Consider the following 25717-nt stretch of genomic DNA (forward strand, 5'->3'; position numbering starts at 1 on the left):
GTCTGTTGGTTTTATCCTACAGCTTGATGCTTGGAGGGTTTAACATGTGTTGAGTCTTTTACTATGTTCTCTATTTTCAGCTTAGGGTTTAGTTCCCTGGGCCTCTGCAGTGGGGAACATTTACCCACCCATTTCCCAGCTTTCCAACTGTCTTTTATTTCCTTTGGGGCTCCCTTTCTTCTCATAGATTATTTATGCCATTTTAGTTGGTTTTGAATATCCAGCCTTGGTTGTAAGGTCTAGTGATGTGGTTTTAGTAATTGGAAAACAAGCAGGTGTATCTGCTGGATCTGTTAGTTAAGTGTTTTGTTAATTTGAAAACAATATAAATGTTGTTAAAACTAAAGTAGTGGTTATGGAATGACAAGCTCTCTTCTTCACAGGATTCTTAAACACCAGCCAAATGGACCGGGTCCCTGAGCAACGTGAAGAATGCATATTTTGCACTGGCTTGTCTTTGGAAGGGGGCTGGTGCACATTTCACAATCCAAGGTCAGAGTTCGGTTTGGCACAACCAAGGTCGATGACTGGCATTCCTTGTCACCAAGTGTCACAGAGAGAGCTTGAATAAAGCTGTAGCGGATGATGGAAAAGATTGTTTTGTTTTCAAACAGCTCATGGTGTGAGTGTTGTGTGTGTGTGTGTGTGTGTGTGTGTGTAGCAGATATTGAAGAGACAAGAGGGGCAGGGATTGATGCTTTCTGAAGCTGGGAAATGGATTTGTGCAAATTCACCAGATTTTTGCTCTCAATTTTTTTATGTCTGGAAATTTCCATATCAATATTATAAAGAGCCTGGTGTGTATGTATGTATGTGTGTGTGTGTCTCAACTAAGGACTTTTCAAAATGCTTTGGCAATTCTGTAGTGTTTTCTCCCTGCTCCCCTCCTCTCCTCTCTTCTTTTATCCTTTCTCCTCCCCTCCCGCTTCTTCCTTGGTGTGTGCGCAGGTGCACATGGATGGCCACAGGAGGACGTCCCATATCTTCCTCTCGATCTCTACCTCTTATTCCCTTGAGAATGGTCTCTCGCTGAACCTGGAGATGGCTGGTGACCAGCAGGCCCCTGGGATCTTCTTGTCTCTCCTTCTCCACTCAACCCCTGCACTGGGTTAGACTTCTGTTTTCACCTCACCAAATGCTGAGACTACAGGCGTGTGCCACTATACCCGGTGACACTTGTGGCGGGCTTTCTTTTCTCCCCCTAACCCTTTCTCCTCTCCTCTCTTCTCCTCTCTTCTTCCCTCCTTTCCTTTTTATGAGGCAGGATGTCATTATGTAGCCCTGACTTTCCTGGAACTTACTATATAGACCAGGTTTGACCTCGAACTCACAGAGGTCCACGTACCTCTGCCTTCTGAGAGCTGGAATTAAAGGTGTGCACCACCGTACCAGGTTTGTAATATTTTAGGAGAAGTTTTGAAGTTGACGAAAGACATATCTGAGCTTTATTCTCCCCTGACCCCTGCTGACCCAACAGAAGGTAGCCTCATCCCTGAGAAATCTGCTGCTCTTGCTTTAAGATAGACATTGTGTTCTCATGTCTGTGTTGAGGACTGAAGATGGTGACTCTGGGAACACTCTGGTCCTAACTTTCATACTAACTGTAGTCCGACACATGCATGTATACATGCATATATACATGATGCTTAACAACAGAGATGCATGCAGTTCAGGACCTGAGAGTCACTAGGTGATCTCCTATTGTGTGAACACCAGACAGTTCCCTTACTCTAAGAAGGCCATGAAGACAAGGCACCAGAATCATATGTGGAGCTCATCATAGACTGCACATAGTCACACAGCACAGGGCTCTACACAAGTGGCAAAAATAGCCCAGAGAGTTCCCGTGGCGTCCAGAATCCCAAGGCATTGCTCTGGGACGCTCCAGTGCATCAAGTCTTTGTTCCTGAATAGCAATCAACAGAAGACAGGGTGTGTCAGCTTCGATGGCTTACCCTTCATAGAGATGCCTTATGTTCTTGGTTTGTACTGATTGTCAGGTATGCAGATGACAGAGAGTATTTATTACCACAGAGCCTGTGGAGACTGTAGGCTGTTGGTCAACATTCCTTTCTTAGAGAGCTGTGTGATGTTTCTCATGGAATCTAGTGCCAGGAAAAAGTTTATTCTCCAGTAAAAAAAAAAGCAAACGAATCAAACCTCTTCCTTCTGCCATGCAGTGACAATTATGTAAACTACCCCCTTTTCGAGACAGGGTCTCACAGTGTAGCCCAGGCCTTGAGCTCATGCCAATGCTCCTGCCCTGGTCTCCCAAGTGTGAGGATTCACTTGTTGTATTTCTTTCTCTATTTCCTTTTTTGCCTTAGCTACCAGATGTTCAGAGGTGCTTTAACGTATCATCCCAGTCACCAACTCTGTGAACATTTCTTACGTAATTTCTCTCTCCCTTTAAATAGTTTCTCATCATTTTGCCTTCATTTTAATTGTACAGGTCTCTTACCCACAATTCTAAAATGTAGGTGTGTGTGTGTGTGTGTGTGTGTGTGTGTGTGTGTGTGTGTAAGAGAGAGAGAGAGAGAGAGAGAGAGAGATTTAAAAATGGAACATGTTTTTAAATTCATGAAGCATGGTGAGTATTCAAATATTCACAAGTCACCGCAGAATACTAATGTGTTTGATTTCAGGGCACTGCCCCAGACCTCCTGGGGATGTTACATAATATACAGCGTGCACTTTTCTAAAGCCTGCATGATTCTGAGTTCTGAGTTGCAGCTAACACTGAGGATTTCAGACAGGAGCCTAGGGCCCCGTCAGGGAGAGCATGTATGTGGGCAGTTCCTCAGATCCTCTGGAGAGCTGGCGTGTGCCTTGGAGAGGCTCCAAAACACCACGGGTAGATGTGACCCTGTACTGAACGAAGTCATGCGGTCACTGGGTCTTGGTCTTGGTGCCCAACCCCAGTGGTATTACCTGACTCTGGAGCTTCTTGTTGTCGAGCTTTCTTGGATACTTTCAGGGCTGATTCGAGGTCATAGACTTGGGAACGGGTTAACTTCAGCTCCCTGCGGAGCTCATTAATTTCTTTGATCAAAGTGACATTTTCCTTTAAAAAAGAAGGGAAGATAGTGAGCATGATACGCAGGTGCTCTGTGGGTGCAGGGTGAGCCCTCCTGGGCTTAAGAACCCAGGGGCCTGGACCTAGGTTAGCCCTCTGGATCCTGCACCCGGCAGGAGCCTCTGTCCTGCTCATTGCCAAGCTTTTCAAGGCACCAGGTAACTTGATTTCAGGCGGACCTGGTGCCTTCACTACCCATCTGTGCTCTTTCCAACATCCGTAACAGCGCTCTTCTGGGTACTTTGAACATGCTTTAATCCACACAAGCACGGCAGCCCTTAGAGAAGCTATTACTAGCATTTGGTGATGGGTCTGGAAATGGAACTTAGGGCCTTACGAATACTAAGCAATGCTCTACCACTGAACTAGGCCCCCTGACCCTGTAACCACAGTTTTACAGAAAAGGAGGCACCAGAGATGTTATGTAAGTGGCCTGAGCCACACAGTTAGCAAGTAGCAGCGCCAGAATGTTAACCTCAACAACACTCGTAAGCACTGTGCTACTCTGTTCTCATTCCTCCATTGGTTTGGTTAAACTAAAGGACATCTGTTGAAGTTCACAGATGCAACAACAAACTCTTGCCCTCAGCACTGTGCTATTTAGTGAGCCACACAGACAAGCAAGCCACTATTTAACATCTGCTATATTCACTGGAGATCTACCTATTTATGATTGCCTGATATCCATCCATTTAATACATTTTTACTGGGTACCCGTGCTGGCTAGTTTAATGTCAACTTGACACAAGCTAGAGTTTTCTGAAGGAAAGGAACCTCAGCTGAGAAAATGCCTCCATAAGATCTGGTTGTAGGGTTGTGCCATCCTGGGATAGGTGGTCTTGCATCTAAAAGAAAGTAGGCTGAGCAAGACATGAGGAACAAGTCAGTCAGCAGCATCCCTCCGTGACCTCTGCATCAGCTCCTGTCTCCAGGTTCCTTCCTTGTTTGGGTTCTGTCCTGACTTCCTTTGATGCTAAACAGTGATATGGAATGTAAGCCAAATAAACCCTTTCTTCCCCACCTTGCTCTTGGGTCCTGGGGTATGTAGAAATTAGACAGTGGGAGTGGGGCTGGCTCTGACTCCTTTGCCGGTTCTTGGAATCCTTTTCCTCCTACAGGGTTGCCTCATCCAGCCTTGATATGGGGGTTAGTGCCTAGTCTTAGTGTAACTTGTTAGCCACGTTTGGTGGATATCCCTGGGAGGCCTGCTCTTTTCTGAAGGGAAATGGTGGGGGAATGGATCTGGGGGAGAAGGGAGGTGGGGTGGAGGAGGTACTGGGAGGAGAGGGAGGAGGGAAAACTGCAGTCAGGTTGTAATATATGAGAGAAGAGTTTAAAAGGAGAATGAAAGTGAGATCTGGCTCACGCTCTTGAGGACTTCACAGTGCAATTGGGGTAGGAACATATTTGTGTTGCTCTGGCTTGCTGATGCGATAGTCAAAGGCATACAAAAAGACAATCTTGTCTGAATGACAGATGGACTCGGAGGAGTTGACCCCAGGGCTGAGGCTTAAAGAACTTAGCAAAGAAGAAAGAAAAGAATGTTCCAGACCATGGAACAGGAGGACAAGGAGACAGAAGTGTGGCATGGCTGATATCGGGTGGGGGAGGAGTTTGTTTGTTTTTGGTTTTTTTCCTAATTTCCTGCACCTCAGATCTCTGCCTTCCACGTCACACTTAACTCAAACCTCCTCAGATATCACCAAGGAGGAGTCCCTATCCCTGTAGGTATGGAGTGACTGGATGCGAACATGCATGTGTGTGTGTGTGTGTGTGTATGTGTGTGTGTGTGCGCATGCGTGTGTTGTACATGTATTTGCATGTCTATGTGGGCATGGAGGCCAGAGGAGGACACTAGGGTCCTGATGAGTCTTTCACTGGGCCTAGAGCTATCCTCTTCTGCCCACAGCACTGAGGTTCCAGGCACACATAGTCACGGCGACTTTGCACATCGATGCAGGAGATCAGAACCGAGGCCTGCACACTGTGCAACAAGTGTTTTACCTACTGAGCCATTTCCCCAGCCCAAGTCTCTGCTCCTTTTTTTTTTCCCCCCTGAAATAAGGTTTCTCTGTATAGCTCTGGCTGTCCTGGAACTCACTCTGTAGACCAGGCTGGCCTCGAACTCAGAAATCCACCTGCCTCTGCCTCCCAAGTGCTGGGATTAAAGGCATGCACCACCACTGCTTGGCTTAAGTCTCTGAGTGGCAGTGCCTGTCTCCAGGCTTGGTTTGTGTGAGACCACACTGGAGCACTCCTGGGTGGGGTGTTGGGCCAGAGCCTGGACGACAAGTCCTCCTCTGCTGTGAGGAAGCACCTGTGGAGCCCTTGGGAGAGCAGGGGCTGCTAGAGATAGCCCAGAGATCCCTCAGAGCCTCTCGGTCTAAGTGCAGACCTAGACCTTTAGAGTTTCAGCATACCACTACATTTCAACGTTCCTCCCTTTAAGGATCCCCGCCATGTTGGAAGCAGGCTCAGTGTTCACTGCCGGTCCTCATTCTCCAGGCCAGGCTCCATGCCTGTTTTTCTGAGTTCGGGGGTTTTTCCCATCTAATGCTTTACCTTTTTTTTTTTTTTAAGGCAACCCAGGTCCTGGTGATGGGTCACTCATATTTCCTTTTCAGATGCTATCTAGTAAATTCCCTGCCAGTCTCCCCTGGATCTTTTCCATGCTGGCTTTATAGCATAATATGATTGCTTTGACACATTTTTTTTTTAATTGGACACTAAGACCTAGGGCATCGCTCTGCACATGAGGTGTGCTCAGTAAATATTTGTGGGCTGGATGAGCAGGTGAAGAATGTGGTGGGCACGGAGACAGAGGAGAGGGCCTTTTGAGAGCCACAAAAAACTCCTGGGCATGCTCATGGACCTGGGGCTTTGCAAGGCGGGGGGGGGCACACTTTCTTTACCCCTCTTGGCTGGCTTTGTTTAGCTTCACCTCTGCCTCATTCAATAAAGGAAGAACATTGGGGCAGACTAGAGGCTGTGGATGCCCTTTCCAGTCCTCTCAGGGTCCTTTCCTAGGCATGTCCAACCACTGTGTCAGTGAGCCCCATCAGTTCTGTGTCTGAGCCAGGCCTCCCACTGTGATGTGTCTCAGCTGTGTGTGGCAGCCCCCTTCTATTAGTGGAATGACTCCAGGTAGAGCTCTAGGGTCTCCCAACCCATCGCCAGCCACAACCATGTGACCGGGATTTCAGGCTCCTGGTACCCTGTGGTGTGAATGACCTCACTGCCTGTTTTTTTTAACACCTCCATGATGAGCCCCTGGAGTATGACCCCATTTCCCCCTCCACCCCGCTTATTATTTTATTTTATGTGTATAGGTGTATATCATATACATGCTTGGTGCCTGAGGAAGCTGGAGCAGGACATTGGATCCCCTTGAATTAGAGTTACAGATAGTTGTGAGCTGTGGGTGCTGGGAATTGAACCAGAGTCCTTTGGAAGAACAGCAAATGCTCTAAACCACTGAACCATCTCACCAGCCCTGCAGGACGCCATCTTAATGGAGTGTGACTGAGGCCAGAAATCAAACGTAGCCTAGTACCCTGCATCTGCTCGTTTGTTCCTTCATTGGCCCTTTACCTCCAACATCAGTTCCTGATGGCTATGAACTGGTCATTGTGCTAAAGATGGCTGTGGTGTCTGATGTCATTTGAGTCAGAAGCATGAAGCTAACCCAGTGAGAGGCAGGGATGACGGAGGGTGGAGAAGACTCTGTCAGCCAGGAACCCCGAGGGAGCAAACCCAACAAAAGGCACTAATGCTGTGATGATAGAAAGAATGCTAAGAATAATAGTAACTGTGAGGCTCGGCAGCTTCCATGCACTCGGTCTGCAAGCACAACCTCATCTTATCTCTCAGCAGCCTCATGGGGAAAGTATTCTCAGATTCCTGTGGCTAAGAGCATATCGGGAAAGTGAGTAATGGGGGTTTGAGTGTGGCTGTGTCCGCCTCCAGAGTGGTGCTCTGTCCCTACACGTTTACCGCCTTCTACACTCCCCTCTTTATGTCAGTCTCATTCCTTCGGCTCAGACAGAGGATAGCCACAAAGACACAATGAGTTCCCTAAAAATGTTTTCTAGGGTGGCCTATGTTCTGAGGAACCCAAATGTCATGGTGATGTCAACTTCATGTGGCTTTGTAAATAAATGAAAAAAAAAATAGTGAGCTCAACAAGCTTGCTAAGCCTTCTCTTCCTGCTGGCACCCTGGCTGAGACCTTCTACAAATGTTTCTAATCGTCTAGACCTACCCTACTCAGCTACTGGGTAGGAAAGATCTGATGGGTTCCAAGTTGGGAGAATCCCAGAGCAGTCTACAGACACTAAGGTGTTTACGCCGAGACTTTGAAACAAGGTAACCAGGGCCATCTTAGGCCTTTGGAACAGAGAAGTGATGTCTTGGCTGAACTTTCTGATAGTGATGTCAGAGACGGGAAGGGAATGCCCATAGCTCCCCCTACTGGCTGCTCTGCCTCAAAGCCTTTAAGGGGAAGCTGATCCTCAGCGTGGGAGATCTGGCCACGGATGAGGGCTGTGATCTTGGGAGCCTCACATATGTTAGCAGGATCATCTTCCTGCACAGATAAGCCAGCCTGTTATCCTCCCTCCTTACCCACCATCCTCCTGTGCCTGACCTGGCATCTGAATTTGACATTTCTGCTCTAAAATGCCTTTGGCGTCGCCACATTCCTCTCTCCAATCTCTCTCCCCCACACCCCCAACCTGACAGGTTTTCCTGTGTCACCTGCCTCTTTCCTCACTAAGCTGAATTCTCTGTTAATGGGCTCCATCTTTATGAGACAAAGACAACCTAGTCTGAGAAGCACTCTGATCTACATTCAGAATGAACCACAGTTCTTGGCAATGTGACCCAAGGCTAAGAGCCGTTCCAGTGGGGCTCTCGCTGCCTCAGATGCTCTGCAATAAATCCAGGTCTGTGGATTCAGGAGCCCCCCGCTCTCAACCCCACCCCATCCTTTGCTTTTTCTTCTGCCCAGAAGCAAGGCCCTTCTCCCAGCTGGCCCTCAGCCACCTTCTACCTACCCTAGGGCTAGATTCCAGTGGCCCTTTGAGACTCCAAGGACCATGTTCCCCCCAGCGACCCTCCCCCACCATGGGCCCACACCACTGGATAAACATACTGGTCCATGTTCCCCCCCACCGTGAGCCCACACCACTGGATAATGGATAAACATACTGGTCCATGTTCCTTAGGAGCTTTCTGAGGGTGGGAATACTTTGTATCGATCTTGGAATCTTCCATGGCTGAGACACATCTTGTTGTGTAAGGGGACCTTGGAAAATGTGTAGGGAAGGGATAAAGTGCGTGTTCAAGGTGTTAGTGTTGCACAGTAACTCTGATTTTCATATTTGTTTAAGCATGCCAGGGAATGGTGTGGGGAGGCCCTGAGCTCCTATCTGGATATACAAATGAGATGGTGGCCTCATTCTTTTTCCTCAGTTATTTTCCAATGAGTTGCTCAGCCACCATACCTGCCCTGACTTTCCTTAGCCTGTGTGGGATAAAGTGTTGGGGCCCCAGTAGCCACATAGGGTAGCCACACAGCCACCCCTAACCACCATGTACTAAGGCACCCAGGGCTCCTCGCCAGCACCTGGGTGTGTGCATCTGGAATCAGTAGTGCTCCTCTTTCCCATCCCAGACCACAGGCCTCCCTGGCCCATGAATGATGGACTCTTAGACTCATTTATTTTCACAGTGGCTCTTGACTGATTTCTTTGTTGGGGTAAAAGAAAAGAAAGGGCAGTTTTGAGCCCCAGCTCTGTACTAGGCCAGTGAGTGCTGTTCGTCTTAGCCAAGTTTTGCAGCAGCCACTGGGGTCGGTGTCATTTGCCCTCTGTTACAGATCAACAGAGTAGTTTCCGGAGGCCCAGAGTCTCCTGGCCAAAGAGCAGTGAAGCGCTGTTGCCTTGGTCTACAAAGATACTGTGTCTGCTCACTTCCTACACCCTGGGTGAGAATACAGTTCCTAGTTAGGCTGCATAGGCCCTACAACCTCCCGTGACTCTGGCCTGGCCCTCTTGCTGAACCTCAAGATCAAAGAAAACAGTCTGGGCACCCAGAACAGTAGTTCTCTAAAAAAGAACCTTCTTTTTAAAATGTCTTCTGGGCTGGCCACGAGGCTCAGTGATAGAATGTTTACTTGGTATGCACTGGAGCCCTGGATTCAATCTCTAGCCCTTAGGAAAAGACCTTCCTAATGTTTTGCAAGCCAGTCTTATCCAGAGCCCTTTTGTAAAAAGCAAGAAGTTTCAGTGTGTGCATGAGGACTTCATGCTGGGGGGGGGGGGAACCCAGAGCCCTTACCCCAGGCTCTTTCTTGTCTCCAGATGTTGCCCGAGTCACTTTTCTAGGTCCACAGAAGTCACAGCACCCAGGTTTCCTTCCTTCTTCCCTTCCTCTCTCCCTCCCTCCCTCCCTTCTTTCTTTCCAAGACAACTTTTTTTTCTCTTCTTTTCTTTTCCTTTCTTTTTGAACTAGCTCTGTAGAACAGGCTGGCCTCAAATTTAGAGAGCCACCTGCCTCTGCCTCCAGAGTGCTGGGACTGAAGTCATGTGCCACCATGCCCAGCTAACACACAGGTTTTAATGATTTTTAAGGCAGAAGAGTTTCTGGGAACCACCACACAGGAGCATTGGTTGCATCTGTTCTGCTGCCGCTGGCTCCTACCCAGCATTCTCCAGGGAATGGGGGAGGGGAAGAAACTTGGCATCTGCCCTAGTAAGCCACAGCAAGCCTCTGGTCTCCTCTTCCTCCTTTCCTGGAACTTACTTTTGCTTTGGGCTTTTGCTTGGTGTGGAGAGAAGGAGCAGCCCCGGAGGTCCTCAGGCCTATGTGCCGAGTGAGGTCCGAGGTCCTCCACTTGGCAGTGAGACATGGTGACAAATACTGCTGTCACCCTCATCTCACTGCCCAGCTTCCTGTGCTGAAAGCCCATGTTTTAGGTAGCCCTGGCTCTTAGCAAGGCTGTGTGTGGTTGCTGGTACCAAGGGACCTACCGATCACATCTGCTCCTCTTTCCTGGTCTCTGAATACTTTTATGGTCCAGAGCAGAAATGATTTGAATGGGTAGTGAGAAGGGGTACTGATTTTAAAATGGGGAGACACAGCTGTGCCTTGGTGTGGCCTGGATTGCTGTGTGCTCTGCCCAAATGTGTGTAACTCTCTACAACCTAGTATCTGGTTTCATTCCAAACTGCACCCTTTTCCCATCCCAGTATTTCAATTAGGATGTTAAAGAAATGTAACCATAAAAGTATGCGCCCCTTGCAATTCTGATGTTCTCTTTTGATATAAATTCTAATCAATTGCCTCAGATGATGCTGATACCCAAATGGGAATCTGGCAGAAGCATCTCAATGGGCAGTCCCAGTAAAGTGCCCGGGTGGGGGTGGCAGGAATGGGGCCAGGCTCTCTGAACTGTCTGCTAAAGGATCCTGGGACATGGGTGTAGGGAGCTCATTAAGTACTATCCTTGCCAACACTGTGGGTGTGGTTCAATCTGGACCAAGAGATAAGGGTAAGACCTGAGGCACCAGAAAGGAAGATGAGGCAGGTGGAAACTGGCCAGACACATCCTCGGAGGAGGAAAGAATAAAAGGCAGCAAAGCTGGCTGGTGAGACAGGATTGGCAACAGAGGAGAGAAGGGAGCAAAGGAGTCAGGAGAACTGGGGCCTGGATGCATCATGGGTAATGGAGAAGAACGAGGCAGGTCACTAGCTTGTCAGGGATAGGGATGGGATGGCCAGAGGAATAGGGCTACTGGTGGGCGTGACGATGCCTAGGTGGGCTCCTTGGTGGGCCCCAGGCCATACTGACAGCCAGGATGAGCTCTAGGAGATCAGAGAGGAGGAGCCATGAGAAAGCTGTGGGGCCCTGGATGTCCGGGGAGCCTAGAGCATGGGTGGTCTCAGGTGGCAAAGGGATGCATCCTGCATCCATTACCTGCATAATGCGGACATAGTCTGTGCGATGCAGCTCGCCCTCCTTGACCACTTTCTTCTTGAGCGTGGCAAGGTTCCTCTCCAGGTGTTCCCGCTGGCGGGCATACTCCTGTTGCAGGTCTGAGTTCAACCCTGCAATCTCCACCTGGTGCATCATATGGGGAGACACTCAGCCAAGGAGGGGAGAAGTGAAATCCGGTACAGGGCAGTGTGGGAGGGCAAGGGCCGGGCACTCAGAGCTCACCATGTCTGCCCGCTGCACATACTTCTCAAAGAGGCCACGGATCTTCTCCTTCAGCAGCTTGGGTTCCTGGATGTAGGCCACGCAGTTGTGAAGGTCTGCCTTAAAGCGCCGGACCAGTGATTCCAGGTCCCGTTCCTGCAATCAGACATTTACTCCTGGGACAGCATGGTGTGCTCTGTGTGGAGGGGGCAGGGGCTTCAGGCAGAGAGGCTCATGAAGGGGTCCAGCGTGTCCTCATCTGGGATTGACACCTGACTGTTGGGGCCCACCCTGGGTGCAGGAACCTACATGGGCAGCCAGCCCAAAGGTAGCAGTTCTGGAATGCTTGTGCCCCTGCCTGGACCGGGTACCCTGCCAAGACGGCAGGGCTTGAGACCGCACATGTGGCATCCCTATTGCTCTGGATTCCTTTAAGGGCCTCACGCCTAAAGGATGCAAGGAAACTCATGTGACCACACTTTTCTTTAGTGCCAAGAAAAAGATCTCATTCCCTGTCACAGATCTTTACCCAGGGGTGCCCTATGCCCCTTAGGACCTCACTAGTGATTGTCCCCTGACTGTCAGGAGCATTGCTATGGATGGATGAGAACTCCGTACAGAGTGCTGTAGACTGGACTAGTTCTCCATCTTCAGCCATGCTTTCTGGCTGCTACCTTCCCTTCCCTTTTTCCTTCCCAAGAGACTGTCTCCTTTCTCTTCTCTCGCATAGCCCTTTACTGACTTTCCGTGTGTGTGTGTGTGTGTGTGTGTGTGTGTGTGTGTGTGTGTGTTTATATACACTGATATATAAAATTTCTCCCCATATATATATTTCTATCTCTTCATATTTTGTGCAAAAGTTTCAATTACTCATCAGCCCTTTCAGCTTGCAAAGAGCGGGGCCACACCCTCTTCTCCTGTGTGGCTCTGCAGCTCTGGCAGTGTATGTTGCCGGTGTTTGATTCGGACAGTGGAAAAGTTCAGTGGTTTGAAAAACATCTCAGTGGCCTGTGGAAAGAGTGCACAGCTGCATCCTAGCCCAGAGCCAGAAAACCAGGGTGTCCGGGGCTGGTTCAGAGGGAGAACTAGCTACAGGTGCCCTGTGGGGTTTCCTTCCCCTCATTTCTCTGCCTGTATTGTTCTTATTTACAACACAAAGAGAGTGGAATGGGCCAGGTGTGGTAGAACACATCTGTAAACACAGCACTTGGGAGGCAGAGACAGGGTTGAGAGGCCAAGGCAAGCTTGGGCTACACTGTCAGTTTCAGGCCAGCCTGGGCTACAGAGGGAGGTACTGTCTCAAAACATGTAGGGAGCCAGAGAAATGGCTCAGCGGGTAACAGTGCTTGTTGTGTAAGCATGAGGACCTGGGTTTAGAGTCCAGCATCCAGATAAAAGCTGGGTGAGTGTGGCCGCACACACCTAAACCCACAGCACTGGGAAGTAGAGATGAGAGGGTTACTGGGGTGCCTGGTCAGCCAGTGTAGCCAAAGAAAATGACAGCTCCAGGCTGAAGGTAGACTGTCTCAAGGGGAGGAGGTGGAGAGTGATGGAGCAGATACCTGACTTCCTCCTCTGACCTCTGCACATGGGCATCGGTGTACACACACACACACACACACACACACACACACACACACACACGTGTGCGCATGCACGTGCACACACACGCACACAAACATACATATGCGCACAGAAGTAAACAAGACTGAGGTGGATGGTCTCTAAGGTTCTCCTAACATCAGCAATTTTGGGGTGGCCAAAGCTTTAACCACTAATTATAGAGGACCTTTTAAATCACGTTGTTCTCCAGGTCCAACAAACCCAAGGCTAAGGGTGCTCCTTCCTATAAAGCCAGCACTCTGGCCCTCTCCTCCCCACACCCAAGCTGTTTTATAGTCTCGGATGAATTTGAACATGTACATTTGTGCAAGCCTGGAACCAGACAGGCCTGTGGGCAAGAGCGTGAGTTAAAATGGGAAATGTTTCTTAGCAATGGCTGGCTCTGTCTCGAGGAGCCAGCTGCCCGTTGCAGGCGGGTGCCAGATCCTGAGTCCACGCACTGCCAGACTCTGAAATCCTCACACCTTCTGCTGCTCTTTGCGCATCTCCTGATCTGTGGCTCGCAGTTTCTGCAACAGCTCTGTGATGTTCAGCTCCAGTTGTGTGTTCTGTTTATGGAATCGCTCCAGCTCAGCTTCCATCTATAGAGAACCAGGGGATGGAGGCATGAATGGGGAAGTTAAGAGCCAAAACTGCAAACCCCTGACAACCACAGTACAATGTGCTGGGAATGAGACCTCTCTCTTTACAGCTTGCCATCCTATAAGCACCACTCTTGACTGATAGCATGCCCGCCCGGAGTCCTGCACCCGTCTATGACCAGGCCACGAAGTCGCCTGCCCTTCCATTAACTGTGCAGATTCCTCTTTCCTTGCATTCTTTCTAATTCAGTCGCTCTAGATCCTGAATTCTCAACTCCTGCTCAAGACAGGTCTCTCCAGAGAAATGCCTCCCTCACCCAATTTGGAAGGGTGTTTGAGTGGAGCCTGACCTGTGGGGTCCATAATCATTCTTAACAGAAAGTTGAGGCTTGTTTCTAAAGTAGAGAGTTTTTGAGGGACCAGAGTGGCATGGTAGTATTTTCAATCCAGGGCATAAAGCAGAGACAAGCTGGGGAGAGACAGTCTGATCACCTAAGGGTCCAAAGAGTACAACCGAGGGCCATCCCCTATTCAAAGGGATGACAGGAGACACCAGCTAGCATCTGAAAGCCTTTCTCTTTCTTGTTAAATCTGTCTGGCCCAGGGCACATCTAGTTCAGATGAGACTGGCTGCGGAAAAACCCAGTTCCCACTCAAAGCACTGGGTGATGTTTGATGGACACCCCATGTCTGATGGGCACTAGTACTACAGTGGTACTATGGAGGCTCACTGGCTGCTTTTAGCGGGTGGGACAGTTCATTGTTTGGTGTGTAGGGTGGAGGTAGGTGGAAGGCCCCCCCCCCCCCCCATTCTATCATCATGTTTTTAGGTTCCTGTCTACCTCTGGAAGGTCTGAGAGGTGAGAGAAGGTGCTCCCATGTTCTGGACACAGAGGAATGCCTCTTTATTAATGGGAGGCATTTTCCTGGATGGAAGAGCCCTCTGAGGCGACGCCTGGCATCTGGATTGTCTCTGAGACCATCTGGTGAAGGAAGGAAGAGCAGGCATGTGTGGTGGGCAGAAGTGGGGAAGTAGGAACTGCCTGCCTCCAGCAGAGGCATGGCGAGATGAACTGGTCGCATCTACAGAGCTGCAGAGAGCCTCCTCATATAGGGAATGCATAAGAATGGGGCTTTGCGGCAGCTAAAGCCAGAATGAGCATCGTCAGGGCTGGGGAGAGGCGGTTCAGTGGTTCAGAGGACTTGCTGGTATGGTAGAGGAGCTGGGTTCTGTTCCCAGCACCCACATGGTGGTGTTCACAAGTCTCTGTAACTCCAACTCAAGGGAATTTGATGCTCCTTTCTGGCCTCCGTGGGAGCCAGGCACACATGTGGTACATACATACACATGTAAGCAAAACACTTACACAAAACATATTCAACTAAATAAGTTTTTTGTTTTTGTTTTTTTTTTTAAAGCAATGAACACTGTAGGAGGCTTAGGAACACAGAACTGATGTAGAGGTGGTTTCTGTACCCTAGCAGGCTCCAGTCTCCAAGGATGAGAGAACTCAGTCAGAAGCTGATAGGAAATAGACTAAACGCCATCTGAGGTGGAGGCAGAAGGTGCCCGTGTACACAAGGGACTTGAGCGGGGGCCCGCCCTGGGAAGGGCCACTCCGGCTGAATGCTACAGGGGACAAAGTAGGAAAGAGACGAGCAGGTGGAGACAGCCTGCCTACAGAGGACTGGTGGGTGGGGTAGCCTGGTGCAGTTCTGTGGGCTGCCATTGGTTCAGATGACTGTAAGATGGCACAGCACTGGAGGCAAGCCGAGGGCTCCACCACACTGAAGAACATCACCAGGAGCATCAGCAGCGGCTGGCATCTCAGAGGCGGGTCTATGTAGAAGTTCTATCAGAAGAGAGAAAGCCAGGAGTCTAGCTTCTCCAGGGAAGAACGACGGTGTCCTATAACAAAGGATGCCCCTACTATTCAAGGGCCCCTGAGGTCATGTCTGAGTGGCACAGCCAACCTCTTATCAGTCCTGAGCCACAGGGGTTTAGGATGGAAGTGGCTGTATTCTTTGCACTCCATCTTTCCTCCGCAGGCAGAGCCTCACATTACTTCAAGGATTATAAATATAAACCGTAAAATATGTAAAGTGTGAGCGTCTGGCTGGAAAGCCAGAAGACGAGCCCAGAATGTGGGAACAAACATCTCTTGCCCAGCATGGACATCTCATCCATGTTCCTGTGTTATTCATCGTGATAATTCTCAGTGGGGAGGGCTGGGAGGGTGGAAGAAGCCATTTGTCTCCCAATGGACATTTGGCAGTGTCTGGAGAGGTTTTTAGATCATAACAACCTAGGCAGGGGGTGCTTCTAGCATCAAATGGGGAGGCAAAGGTTGGTGTTAAAGCCCTCGACGGCTCACAGGACAGCCCCTCCCATCCCTACAGCAGAGAATCAGCCACCCCAGAACACAGACAGTGAATTGAGAGGGAAATCACAAGGACCCTGGAAGAGATTCATTTTCTCCAAAGAGAAGCTGGAGAAGCATACATGAAGTGGGGTATCTCAGTTCAGGCTGGCTTTGCGTTCATTCACGAAGGTCTCTGAACACAAGCCTAGAGCTTGAGACTGCCTCCCAATAGGAGGAACATTACCAGTGGGTGTTTCTGAATGTGTTGATAACCCCCAGAGGAAAGGCTCATGGTCAGAGGTTCCTACAAAGAACCAGGTCCAGATAACAGCCCTGAGCCACTGGAATAAGGAGTGGGCATAGTGTGTGTGTGTGTGTGTGTGTGTGTGTGTGTGTGTGTGTGTGTGTGTAAGAGTTAACTAGGAAGGTCCCTTCCCTATTTCCCTAAACAAGGAAATTCCCTGCTTAGAATCAAGGTTATGTTCAGCCCTCCCACAGGTGTGTTGATAGGAAGATCTTAAGGCAGAGCCCTCACAAATGCCTTATAAAAGAGGCCTGCAAGAGCCTGCCACAATCCCTTGGCTCTTCCCTCAGTGTGAGGACACACAGAAGATACACACACACACACACACACACACACACACACACACACACCCTCCAGCCTCCTGATCCTGGAGTTTCAGCCTCGAGGACACTGAGAAAGATTTTTGTTGTTTGAAAGTTCCCAGGCTGAGATAGTTTGCTACTGAAAGGTCAAAGACAGTTGTCATTCCTTGGCCCTGAGGTCACCAGCATATGGTAGGAGGTCCCAAGAAGGCAGCTCTGTGGTCAGCTGGGGGCACAGAGAACACTGTGCTGACACCATGAGGAAAATCAACACCACCCCCTGCAGATCCCACCCCTAGGCTGATCTCTGCTTGATTTCTTTACTGAGACTCTTGGAGCAAAGGCATTGCCAGCCCCACCGTAGCCTGTGGGCATCCAGACAGGTAAAGATGATGACACCTGCTATACTCGCTCAGCACCAACATCTTGAGAAAATGGAAGGGAGAGTGGGGTCCTGCTTTGTACTTGGGGTCAGGGAAGGTGTCTTTCAAGAGGTGACATCTAAGCTGAGACAGAGAAGATGAAAAACCAGTCCCATGAGAATCCAGGGGACAATTTTCTAGCTAGGGAGAACCCTACCGCAGAGATCCTAAAATGGGAGGAGGCAGGCTTTTCTGAGCTGTCAACTGTTCCACAGCAGGGGAAGAAGGCAAAAGATGAGGCTGCAGAGAGGAGAGATGCGCAGAACCTTTGGGTTTCATTCTAGTGGGATGGGACACCACCGTGGAGTTCACTCTATATGGAGGCCAGGCTGTGGCCTGAGTCAGGTCCAGATGAGAGATGGTAGAGGGGTGCTGGTGAGATGGCTTGGCAGGCAAAGGCGCTTGCTAGCCCCCAGGACTTGAGTTCTGACTTGGGAACCCATTTGGTGTATGGAGAAAACTGACTCTTGCAAGTTGTTTTGGGCTCTCCACATGAGATGCTGTGGCAAATGCACCCCACCCCCCCTAAGTAAAATAAGTATAGATCAGCGTTTTTCTTTCTAAAAACGCTATGGTAGGGCTGGTGAGATGGCTCAGCGGGTAAGAGCACTGACTGCTCTTCTGAAGGTCCTGAGTTAGGATCCCAGCAACCACACAGTGGCTCACAACCATCTGTAATGAGATCTGACGCCCTCTTCTGGAGTGTCTGAAGACAGCTACACTGTACTTACATGTAATAAATAAAACTTAAAAAAAAAAAAGCTACGGTAGAGGCTTATGGAGGGCAACAGCATTGGGTTTAAAATCTGACTGGCTTGGTGTTGGTGATGCTTTCGGACCTGGGAGTTAAGTCAAAGGAAGAGTTAGGAAAGACTTTTACATTTACATTTGACAGAGAAACAAACAATAGAAGGGGAAGGAAAAAAAAAATCAAGAGTGACTCTGGTGGAAAAGATCAACAATTCAATTTTAGGTCATCATGGTCCCCAAGTCCTAGGTGTCTTGCACACAGGGGGAGGCTGACAGGTAAATAGAATGTCACTAAGAAAATGTGCAGGAGTCTGGGACTAAAAGGCACATATCTGGACTGCTGGACTCTAGAAGTCTTTATGATCCAGTCAGCCTGAGTTCTAATCTCCCTCCTTTGTCCTTTGTCCTGTCTGTTCCCAGAACATATTCTTAATTGTTCCCACTCTTGGGCTTAAGAAACCAAGTCTTCCCATGGAAGATGTCTGACGGGGACACTGGACCCTGGCCTGTGCCCCCTTTGAGAAGGAGTGTTCTGCATGTGGAGGCTAGAGTACCTTTTGGCTGAGTACATACTGCCCCCTGGTGGCCAAATCTTTAACAACTTCATCTCCCCTTCACCACTGTAATAAGGTGACTCCCACTCTCTACCCTCCCCGCCACCCCCCAGCCCCCAGCCCTACCAACAAGCTAAATCCCCATCTAACTTGCTTTGGGGGAGCTGGAAGCCTCAGATGCCCTGGCTGTGTGAAGCACTCTCTCTCACTTTCCTGGAGCCAGTGAGAGACAGGGTTAGAGGGGACAGAGGTTCTGAAGGGCAGGGAGTGTGAACCATGGTCCTCCCTCACCTCCTGGATCTGCTCCTTCATCACTTTGATCTCGTTCTCTCTCGGTTCTATTTGCTTTTTCAGCTCCTTTATTTTGTAGTCAAGGACAAACTTGAATTTCTCTAGCTCTTGGTTCTTCTTCTTCAGATCATAAATTCGCTTCTCCTGGAAGTGAGGAGTGAAAGGGAAGCGAGTGATATCACAAGGCCTTGACACATGGAACTCCTTTAGGTTTGAAAACACACAGTCGTGATGTGTGATGTGATGTGACGTGATGTGACGCTGTAGATGGGCGAGGCCACAGACTGCGGCATGGACTCCACAGAACTTACTCCCTTTTGTAGGCTATGAAAGACAACGTCTTTCATCCCACACTGTAGTTCTTCTGCCTCGTGTCAGCAAGCAGAATCAGTTCTCCTCACTTGTATCTCATTGGATTCATGACTTGACGGAAACCCAGAGAAAGAAGTGGGCAGGATGCTGCGAGGCTGCCAAGGCTAGGTCAAACAGACCAGCAGCTCCCTGCCTGGCTCTCGTGGGACACTTTCTGTGGTGTAGGCTAGCTGTACTGTAAGGGGTTTACATGCACTGAGCCCTCTTGGACAGAGAGCACACTTAGGGCTCTGTGACTGAAAGACTCAGATGAGCCCGGCCTCCTTACCATCCCCGCCTTGGGGATGGAGCTCGGCACGTGGGAGACACAGCCTCTGTGGGCATTCATCTTCTAGCCTCTAGCTTTTGGAGGCACCTCCAGTCTTTCCTAGCTGAGTTCTCTGACATCAGGGTCAGAGATCAGCCCTCTTGTTGGACCCTGTGCCATTCCTGACCCTAAGAGGATAGCAACGGGCTGGAGAGACTGGGTCCAGCAGTTAAGAGCACGGACTGATCTTCAGGAGGTCCTGAGTTCAACTCCCAGCAACCACATGGTGGCTCACAACCATCCGTAATGGGATCCAATGCTCTCTTCTCACCAGGCACTGTCACTGTCTTTAGTGAGTGTACTCATACATAAAATAAATAAAAAATAAAATCTTAAAAAAAAAAAGAAAAAAGAGGATAGCAACACAGCTGTTTGTTTGGACCTCTGAGTTTCCGGGTCATCTGGTGGAAGTGGAAAGGGGTCTGTCAAGTAAACCTGGACTGTGACATTTTCTTGTCACAGCCCTAAGAATTGACACAGTCCCCCATCCTTAGGGCAAAACCACCGACTGGTGGGGCAGACATACAAGTAAATGTAATCCCAGAATGGTGAAGTGTGATGCAAGGGAGTAGGGGTGAGGCACAGGCACCGTGGTGGTTTGTAGTGTCGCAGCAGCGGAGAGCAACCTGTTTCAGTGTGACATGCTGCTTCCCAGGGAAGTTAGAAATGAGGCTGGAGAAGGAGGGGAGGAACTTGGAGGTCATCCCTGAGGTCAGAGTTTGCTGACCTCTGCTGTGGGCCATGGGAAGCCACTGGAGGATTTTCAGTGGTGGAATAACTCTGCTGGCTAGTTTTATATCAACTTGACACAAGCTAACGTCATCAGAGAGGAAGGAGCTTCAGTTAAGAAAATGCCCCCATAAGGTGAGGCTGTAGGCAAACCTGTAGGGCATTTTCTTAATTAGTGATTGATGAGGTCCAGCCCATTGTGAGCAGTACCATCCCTGGGCTGGTGGTCCTGGGTTCAATAAGAAGGCAGGCTAAGCAAGCTATGAGGAGCAAGCCAGTAAGCAGCATGCTCCATGGCCTCTGCTTCAGCTCCTGCCTCCAGGAGCTGAAATTCCTGCCGTATTTGAGTTCTTGACCTGTCTTCCTTTAGGAAGTGTAAGCTAAATAAACTCTTTCCTCCCCAACTTACTTTTGGTCATGGGGCTTCCTCGCAGCAAAAAAAAAAAAACAAAACAAAAACTGAAACTAGGACAATGACCTAACTACACTTGCTGCTGTGGACCAGCATGGGAAGGGGGGAAGGCCACTAGACTAAGAGGAGTTACGATTTTCTGCATTAGGAATGGTTGGTCTCTTTCTTGTCGGTTTCTTCTTTGAGAATCTCAAGAGAGCCCTGCCTCATCTCCGTCTACAAGACTTCCTGTGCAGAAACACCATGCAGGCAATAGCTGACAAAAATCCATACACTACACCCCACCCCCATTTCCAAGGAAAGAACAGGCCAGCTTTGAGAAATTGCCTAATGCACAGTACCTGGTCAGCAGAGGGGCCTGTACCAGAACCTACTTATGTAACGCCAATGCCCATGTGTGGCCACAGGAGAATTCTGTCCAATGAGGCAAAAGATGCAGTGGATGGGGATGTGTGATGGAGTCTGGGTTTACTTGGGAGGATAGCAAATCCTGGATGTTGAGGTGGTGTTCCCATAGAAAACATGTGCCTGACAGCTGGGTACTCTGCACAAAGGCATTCCCATCTCTCTGGGCTGCCCAGTAGTTACAGGACCAAGTCTATGGGAGTCCCCTAAGGACCGGCAATACCATGTGGGCGGTGTGGCAGGTGAATTACCCTCAGCCCATAAAGTGGGCCATCCTAGGGTGCCTGGCTCAGTGGGGAGCAGGGATCTGGGAGCCAGCAGACCTAGTAGGCCCTTATCTGAAGTCTGCCCCTACAAATTGTTAGATGCTGGGCAGTAAACTCAGCCTCCTGGAACTTGGCTTCATGAGACACAACCCCGGATTGTTGGTAGAACTGAGTGTGGTGTGTGGACACTCATGAGCTCCATGCCAAACACACAGTGGGCACTTTGTGGTGTGTGGGCACTCATGAGCTCCATGCCAAACACACAGTGGGCACTTTGGAGATGGTTCTTCCTCTAGCAAGTCAGGTAAATGATCTCGGAGAAGCCAGAACCCTTCCAGTTCTGGGTCCCTCTGGGCAGTGGCTGGGAAGGGCAGTGAGTAGCTCTCACCTTGTCTTGAATGGTCTCATCCCTCTCCTGGATCTCTCTCTTGAGTCCTTGGATGTCTTTCTCTAGGGACTTGATGACCCCCTGCAGCTTCATCTGCTCTGTTTTGAGGAGCTCGATGTCGTTGGTGCGCTCTTCGATCTCCTTCTGTAGGCTGCTGAACTGAAGAAGCAGACAGCGACAGTGAGCACTCCTGGGGCCTCTGAGCTGGTCCTCATCCCCCACCTCAACTGAGGATGCAGCTGGTCTTCCTCCAGGAGCAAAGAAGCCCCATTACTCAACATCCATGGGCTTTGGGGAGTAGGTTTTGTTATCATTGTTATTTTCTTTGTGGACAACCTTTGTGTAAATTGAGGAATACCCCCCCACTTGAAGTAGCCCCCCACAACTACCCTCTCCTACCTCTGTCCCAGTTCTGATACAACCTCCCTTCTTTACAACTACTTTCCCTCTTACTGTAAGGAGATACGCTCTTTTTATGTAGCTAGACTGGCCTTGAACTCACGATCCTCCTGCTGCAGCTCCTAAACTTGGGCTTACAGGGACAGGCTATCATGCTTACGTTGTTTGTTCCAGAGAGTGGGCTCTTCGAGACTTTGGAACAGTTCAGTGTTTTTCCAGGTCAAATGAGTGATGGATTATCCACTGTAATAATGTCCAGGTCTGTTGCGGGTTCTCACCTCCTAATGCTGTGACTCTTTAATACGGTTCCTCATGTTGGGGTGACCCTCAACCATGAAATTGTTTTGTTGCTACTTTATAACTGTGCTTTTGCTATTGTTGTGAATTGTAATGTAAATATGGGTATGCAGGATAGCTGATATGAGACCCCTTTGGGGTTGTGACCCACAGGTGAGGAACCAGGCTGTTTTCTGCAGGAGAGAGCAGTCTGTCTCCAGGATGCTTTAGACTCGCTCTCTAGATGGACCTGGGTTCTTCCAAGACCATACTGACTTCAGGAGTTGGTTAAGGTCACAGAGGTGCACTCTATCTGACGAGCCGCTGTTTCCATGTCCTAGGAGGGAGAGCCTGGTCGTCCCGGGAGTCACCAAACAGGGCGATTTCTAACAGGAAGCTTTGATTCCTAGTGGGCGTGCTTTGAATTTAGCTTCTCTGTGGCTAACCATTTTAGAGGGAATGAAGCCATTCTATGGGGATCTCTGAATGGTGTCTTTCCTCTCTCAGAATCAGTGAACTAAACAGCTGCCTCATCTTGCAGTTGGAGCATGTTACACTTCCCACCACTCTTCTGAGGAGAGGTCTTTGGGTGGGAACGCCCTGAGCCGGGGAATCTCCAGGGTGAGATGCTGCCTACCCCGTCCTCACACCATTGCCATTTCCAGCAGATCCTACTTGTCCACAAAGGAAAGCTCAGAGCGTCTTTCTGTGCACAGGAAGCCCATGAGAAGGAAGGCAAGGGTGAGGCATGGTGGTACACTCCTGTAATCCTAGCACCTGGGAGGATGAGGCAGGAGGATCACGAGTTTGAGGGCAGAATGAGTGTCGCAGTGAGATCTAAGCCAGCCTCATGTTCCAATCTCATGTTTCCCCAAAGAGGAGGGGAAACCAGATGTGGTCCTTTCTGAGGGTCCTGGAGGTGGGACCTCCTCTGTGTGGCCACCCAGGGCTGTCTGTCCACTTGCCCCCTGCCCCCAGCTTCCAGGGCCCACCCCTGAGTCACCGTGGAGCAGCCCGCACCTTCTTCCTCATGATTCCCGTTTCTCCCTTGAGCCGAAGGTTGGACTCCTTTTCATCCCGAAGCTTTCTTTCATACTTGGTTTTGATGTCTTGGATCTCTCTGTCCTCATCTTCCTCAATCTGCTTCTTGGTTTCCTCGAATTCCCGAAGCTGCTGCCGGACATCTTCCTGTGCCTGCCTTGGGGAAGGGAGAGAAAGTGTGTGCTGAAGGAAGGGGCCGTGAGGCTGCGGTGCTGAGGGTGTGGGATCACGAGCGCACGGGAGCCTTTCTCATGAAAGAGAGGATGAGTCAAACCGCAGAAATGGAAGCCAAGGCCCTGTCCTGTCTCCTGTCTGTCCAGGTCAGGCCTCAGGGTATCCCTTCCACCTTCTCTTCGTCTTACCAACAACCCCATACCCTGCATGTCCTCTTTTATATCTCTTCTTCTGTGGGACAGGGTTTCTCTGTGAAGCCCTGGCTGTCCAGGAACTCTGTAGACCAGGCTGATCTCAAACTCTGAGGTCCGCCTGCCTCTGCCTCCCAGGTACTGGGATTAAAGGCGTGTGCCACCACCTGGCCCAGACACATCTTGAGAGATCCTGGCTCACTGTAATTATATTTATAAAATTATTTGGTTATCTCTTCCCCGAGATGAGAGTGCCTTGAGGGTAGAAATCTTGTCTCCTGTGCCCATACTTGACTCCCACACAGTAGCTGGGGGGCAGATGGCTGACCAATTGAGAAGCTCTAATTACCCCACCCCCATGTTGCCCTTTCTCACAGACAGGAGGGAGGAGTGTGGCTCCCTGGCATCACCTCCTCTAGAAGGCCAGTTTTCTCCTGGAGTTTGGCCTCATAGAACTCGGTCAGCTCCTCCAGTGCTTGGCTCTTCGTCTCATCGTTATCCCGGAGTTGTTTTTCGTACTCCTCCTGCATCCTCTGGGACTTGAGCTGCAGCTCCTGGTATTTCTCATATTCAAGGAGCAGCTTCTGGTTGTTGCAACATTCTGGGGAGAGGCAGGGGCATCTGTGTGGCACGTGGGCAGGCAGCGGCAGCCTCCCGTGCCAGCTGGAGCGCTTGCCCCCAGAGCCAAGGTTCAAGGCCTGCCTAGCTCCAATGACTGCCTCTGCTTATATCTCACCAGTGGCTAAGCTCCCTGCAGCCAACTCTGGACTGAGAGGAAATCACTTTTATGGAGGTGCTGGTAGGAGGCAATTGAGGGTTCAGGGCCAGGAAAATGTCCAGAGTATGCAATACAGATTTTATATCCCCATTTTATAGATGATCAAACTGAGCCCTGGTAAGTCCAGGGGATAACCTGGAAGACACAACAAGGAAGTGCTGAGACTGAGACCCAGCAGTCTGACAGGCTCCAAATTGGAATCTCCTGCTGGGATGTAAGAGGTGTTGCATGGGGCTGGAGGGATGGCTCAGTGGTTAAGAGCACTGATTGTTCTTCCAAAGGTCCTAAGTTCAATTCCCAGCAAGCACATTGTGGCTCACAAGCATCTGTGATGGGATCTGATGCCCTCTTCTGATCTAGCGTGTCTGAAGACAGCATCGGTATACTCACATACACAAAATAAATAAAATCTTTAAAAAAAAAAAAAAAAAAGAGATGCTATGTGTGTATTTTGAGGAATGGGCAAATACACAGGAGGGACCATGGTGACTTAATAAAATAGTGTAATCATAAACAGAGCCACATTCCCTGACTTCTGCTGTGTCTGAGGCTGCAGGGTGGGGTCAAAGGAGGGGCATCTCTCAGACAGTTATCCCTAAACTGCCTATGCCAATCCTGGCTAACTGTCCTTAGCTACGTGGCTCCCCCTTGTGGACTTACCCAGGTCTTGCAGCTCTCGAGTCTGTTTTTCTATGAGCTCTTCTAAGCGCTCTCGATGACTGATGTCCTGTTTTTCTTTCTCTGTTTTTAAAACCTGAAACAGAGATTCACTGTTTCTCACTTCCACACATTTGCCAAGGCACCAGTAGGACAAGGGCTACTTTTACTGGCAACATCGTCATTCATAAAATTTTCTCCAGCCCTTACTTTGCAGTGGACACTGTTTTGTGGAGCCATGAACACATGGCTACCTTTTATCCACATTGTATTTAGCTCTGAAAGTTCTATGCTTTAGCTCTTTATGCACACATGGTAAAATAGATTTGTCAGCAAAGCGTTTGGGTTTGTACATGGATCAAGTGGATTTTGAGGAGAAAAAAAAATCAGGGATTCATTCCAATCATCTACTGCTGATGGCTCAGTGTGGTGGTGCACACCTTTAATCCCACCACTCGGGAGTCAAAGGCAGGAGGATCTCTGTGAGTTCGAGGCCAGCCTGGTCTATACAATGAATTCCAGGCCAGTCAGGGCTACACAGAGAAACCCTGTCTCAAAAACTAAAACCGAAACCAAAACCAAACCAACCAAGCAACCACATCCAACAAGGGCCCTGGCTGGATGCCTGCTGGGACATGGCTGTCTTCAGGATGCTCGCACATATGTATTGACCTGAGTCAACCAGCACCTGGTAGGCTGAGGGTGCCACTCTGGGACCTGGCTTGGTGTTTAGTTTACAGGCAGCACCAAGCTAACACTCGATGCCTGGCTGAATGAATTATGAGTAAGTGAATACTCATGAATAAGTTTAACAGCCAAGAGCTTTTCAACCAAACAGACCCATGAAGATAAGTTAC

General features: G+C 49.5%; 1 protein-coding gene across 2 annotated transcripts in view; it reads right to left on the reverse strand.

Moving 5' to 3' along the window:
* Positions 1–25717, reverse strand: part of Cfap57 (cilia and flagella associated protein 57) — a 77688-nt gene that overhangs the window by 5884 nt on the left and 46087 nt on the right. For both annotated transcript variants that reach the window (XM_031378443.1, XM_031378442.1), the window contains exons 14-22: positions 24864–24957; positions 23836–24026; positions 23040–23213; positions 21345–21503; positions 18466–18609; positions 13363–13479; positions 11297–11431; positions 11054–11197; positions 2932–3064 (exon numbers count right to left, since the gene is read on the reverse strand). In XM_031378443.1, coding sequence (XP_031234303.1) covers positions 2932–3064; positions 11054–11197; positions 11297–11431; positions 13363–13479; positions 18466–18609; positions 21345–21503; positions 23040–23213; positions 23836–24026; positions 24864–24957 — 1291 coding nt within the window. The remainder of the gene's footprint in view (positions 1–2931; positions 3065–11053; positions 11198–11296; positions 11432–13362; positions 13480–18465; positions 18610–21344; positions 21504–23039; positions 23214–23835; positions 24027–24863; positions 24958–25717) is intronic.

The sequence above is a fragment of the Mastomys coucha genome, unplaced genomic scaffold, assembly GCF_008632895.1.
Source record: "Mastomys coucha isolate ucsf_1 unplaced genomic scaffold, UCSF_Mcou_1 pScaffold18, whole genome shotgun sequence".
Lineage (NCBI taxonomy): Eukaryota > Metazoa > Chordata > Mammalia > Rodentia > Muridae > Mastomys > Mastomys coucha.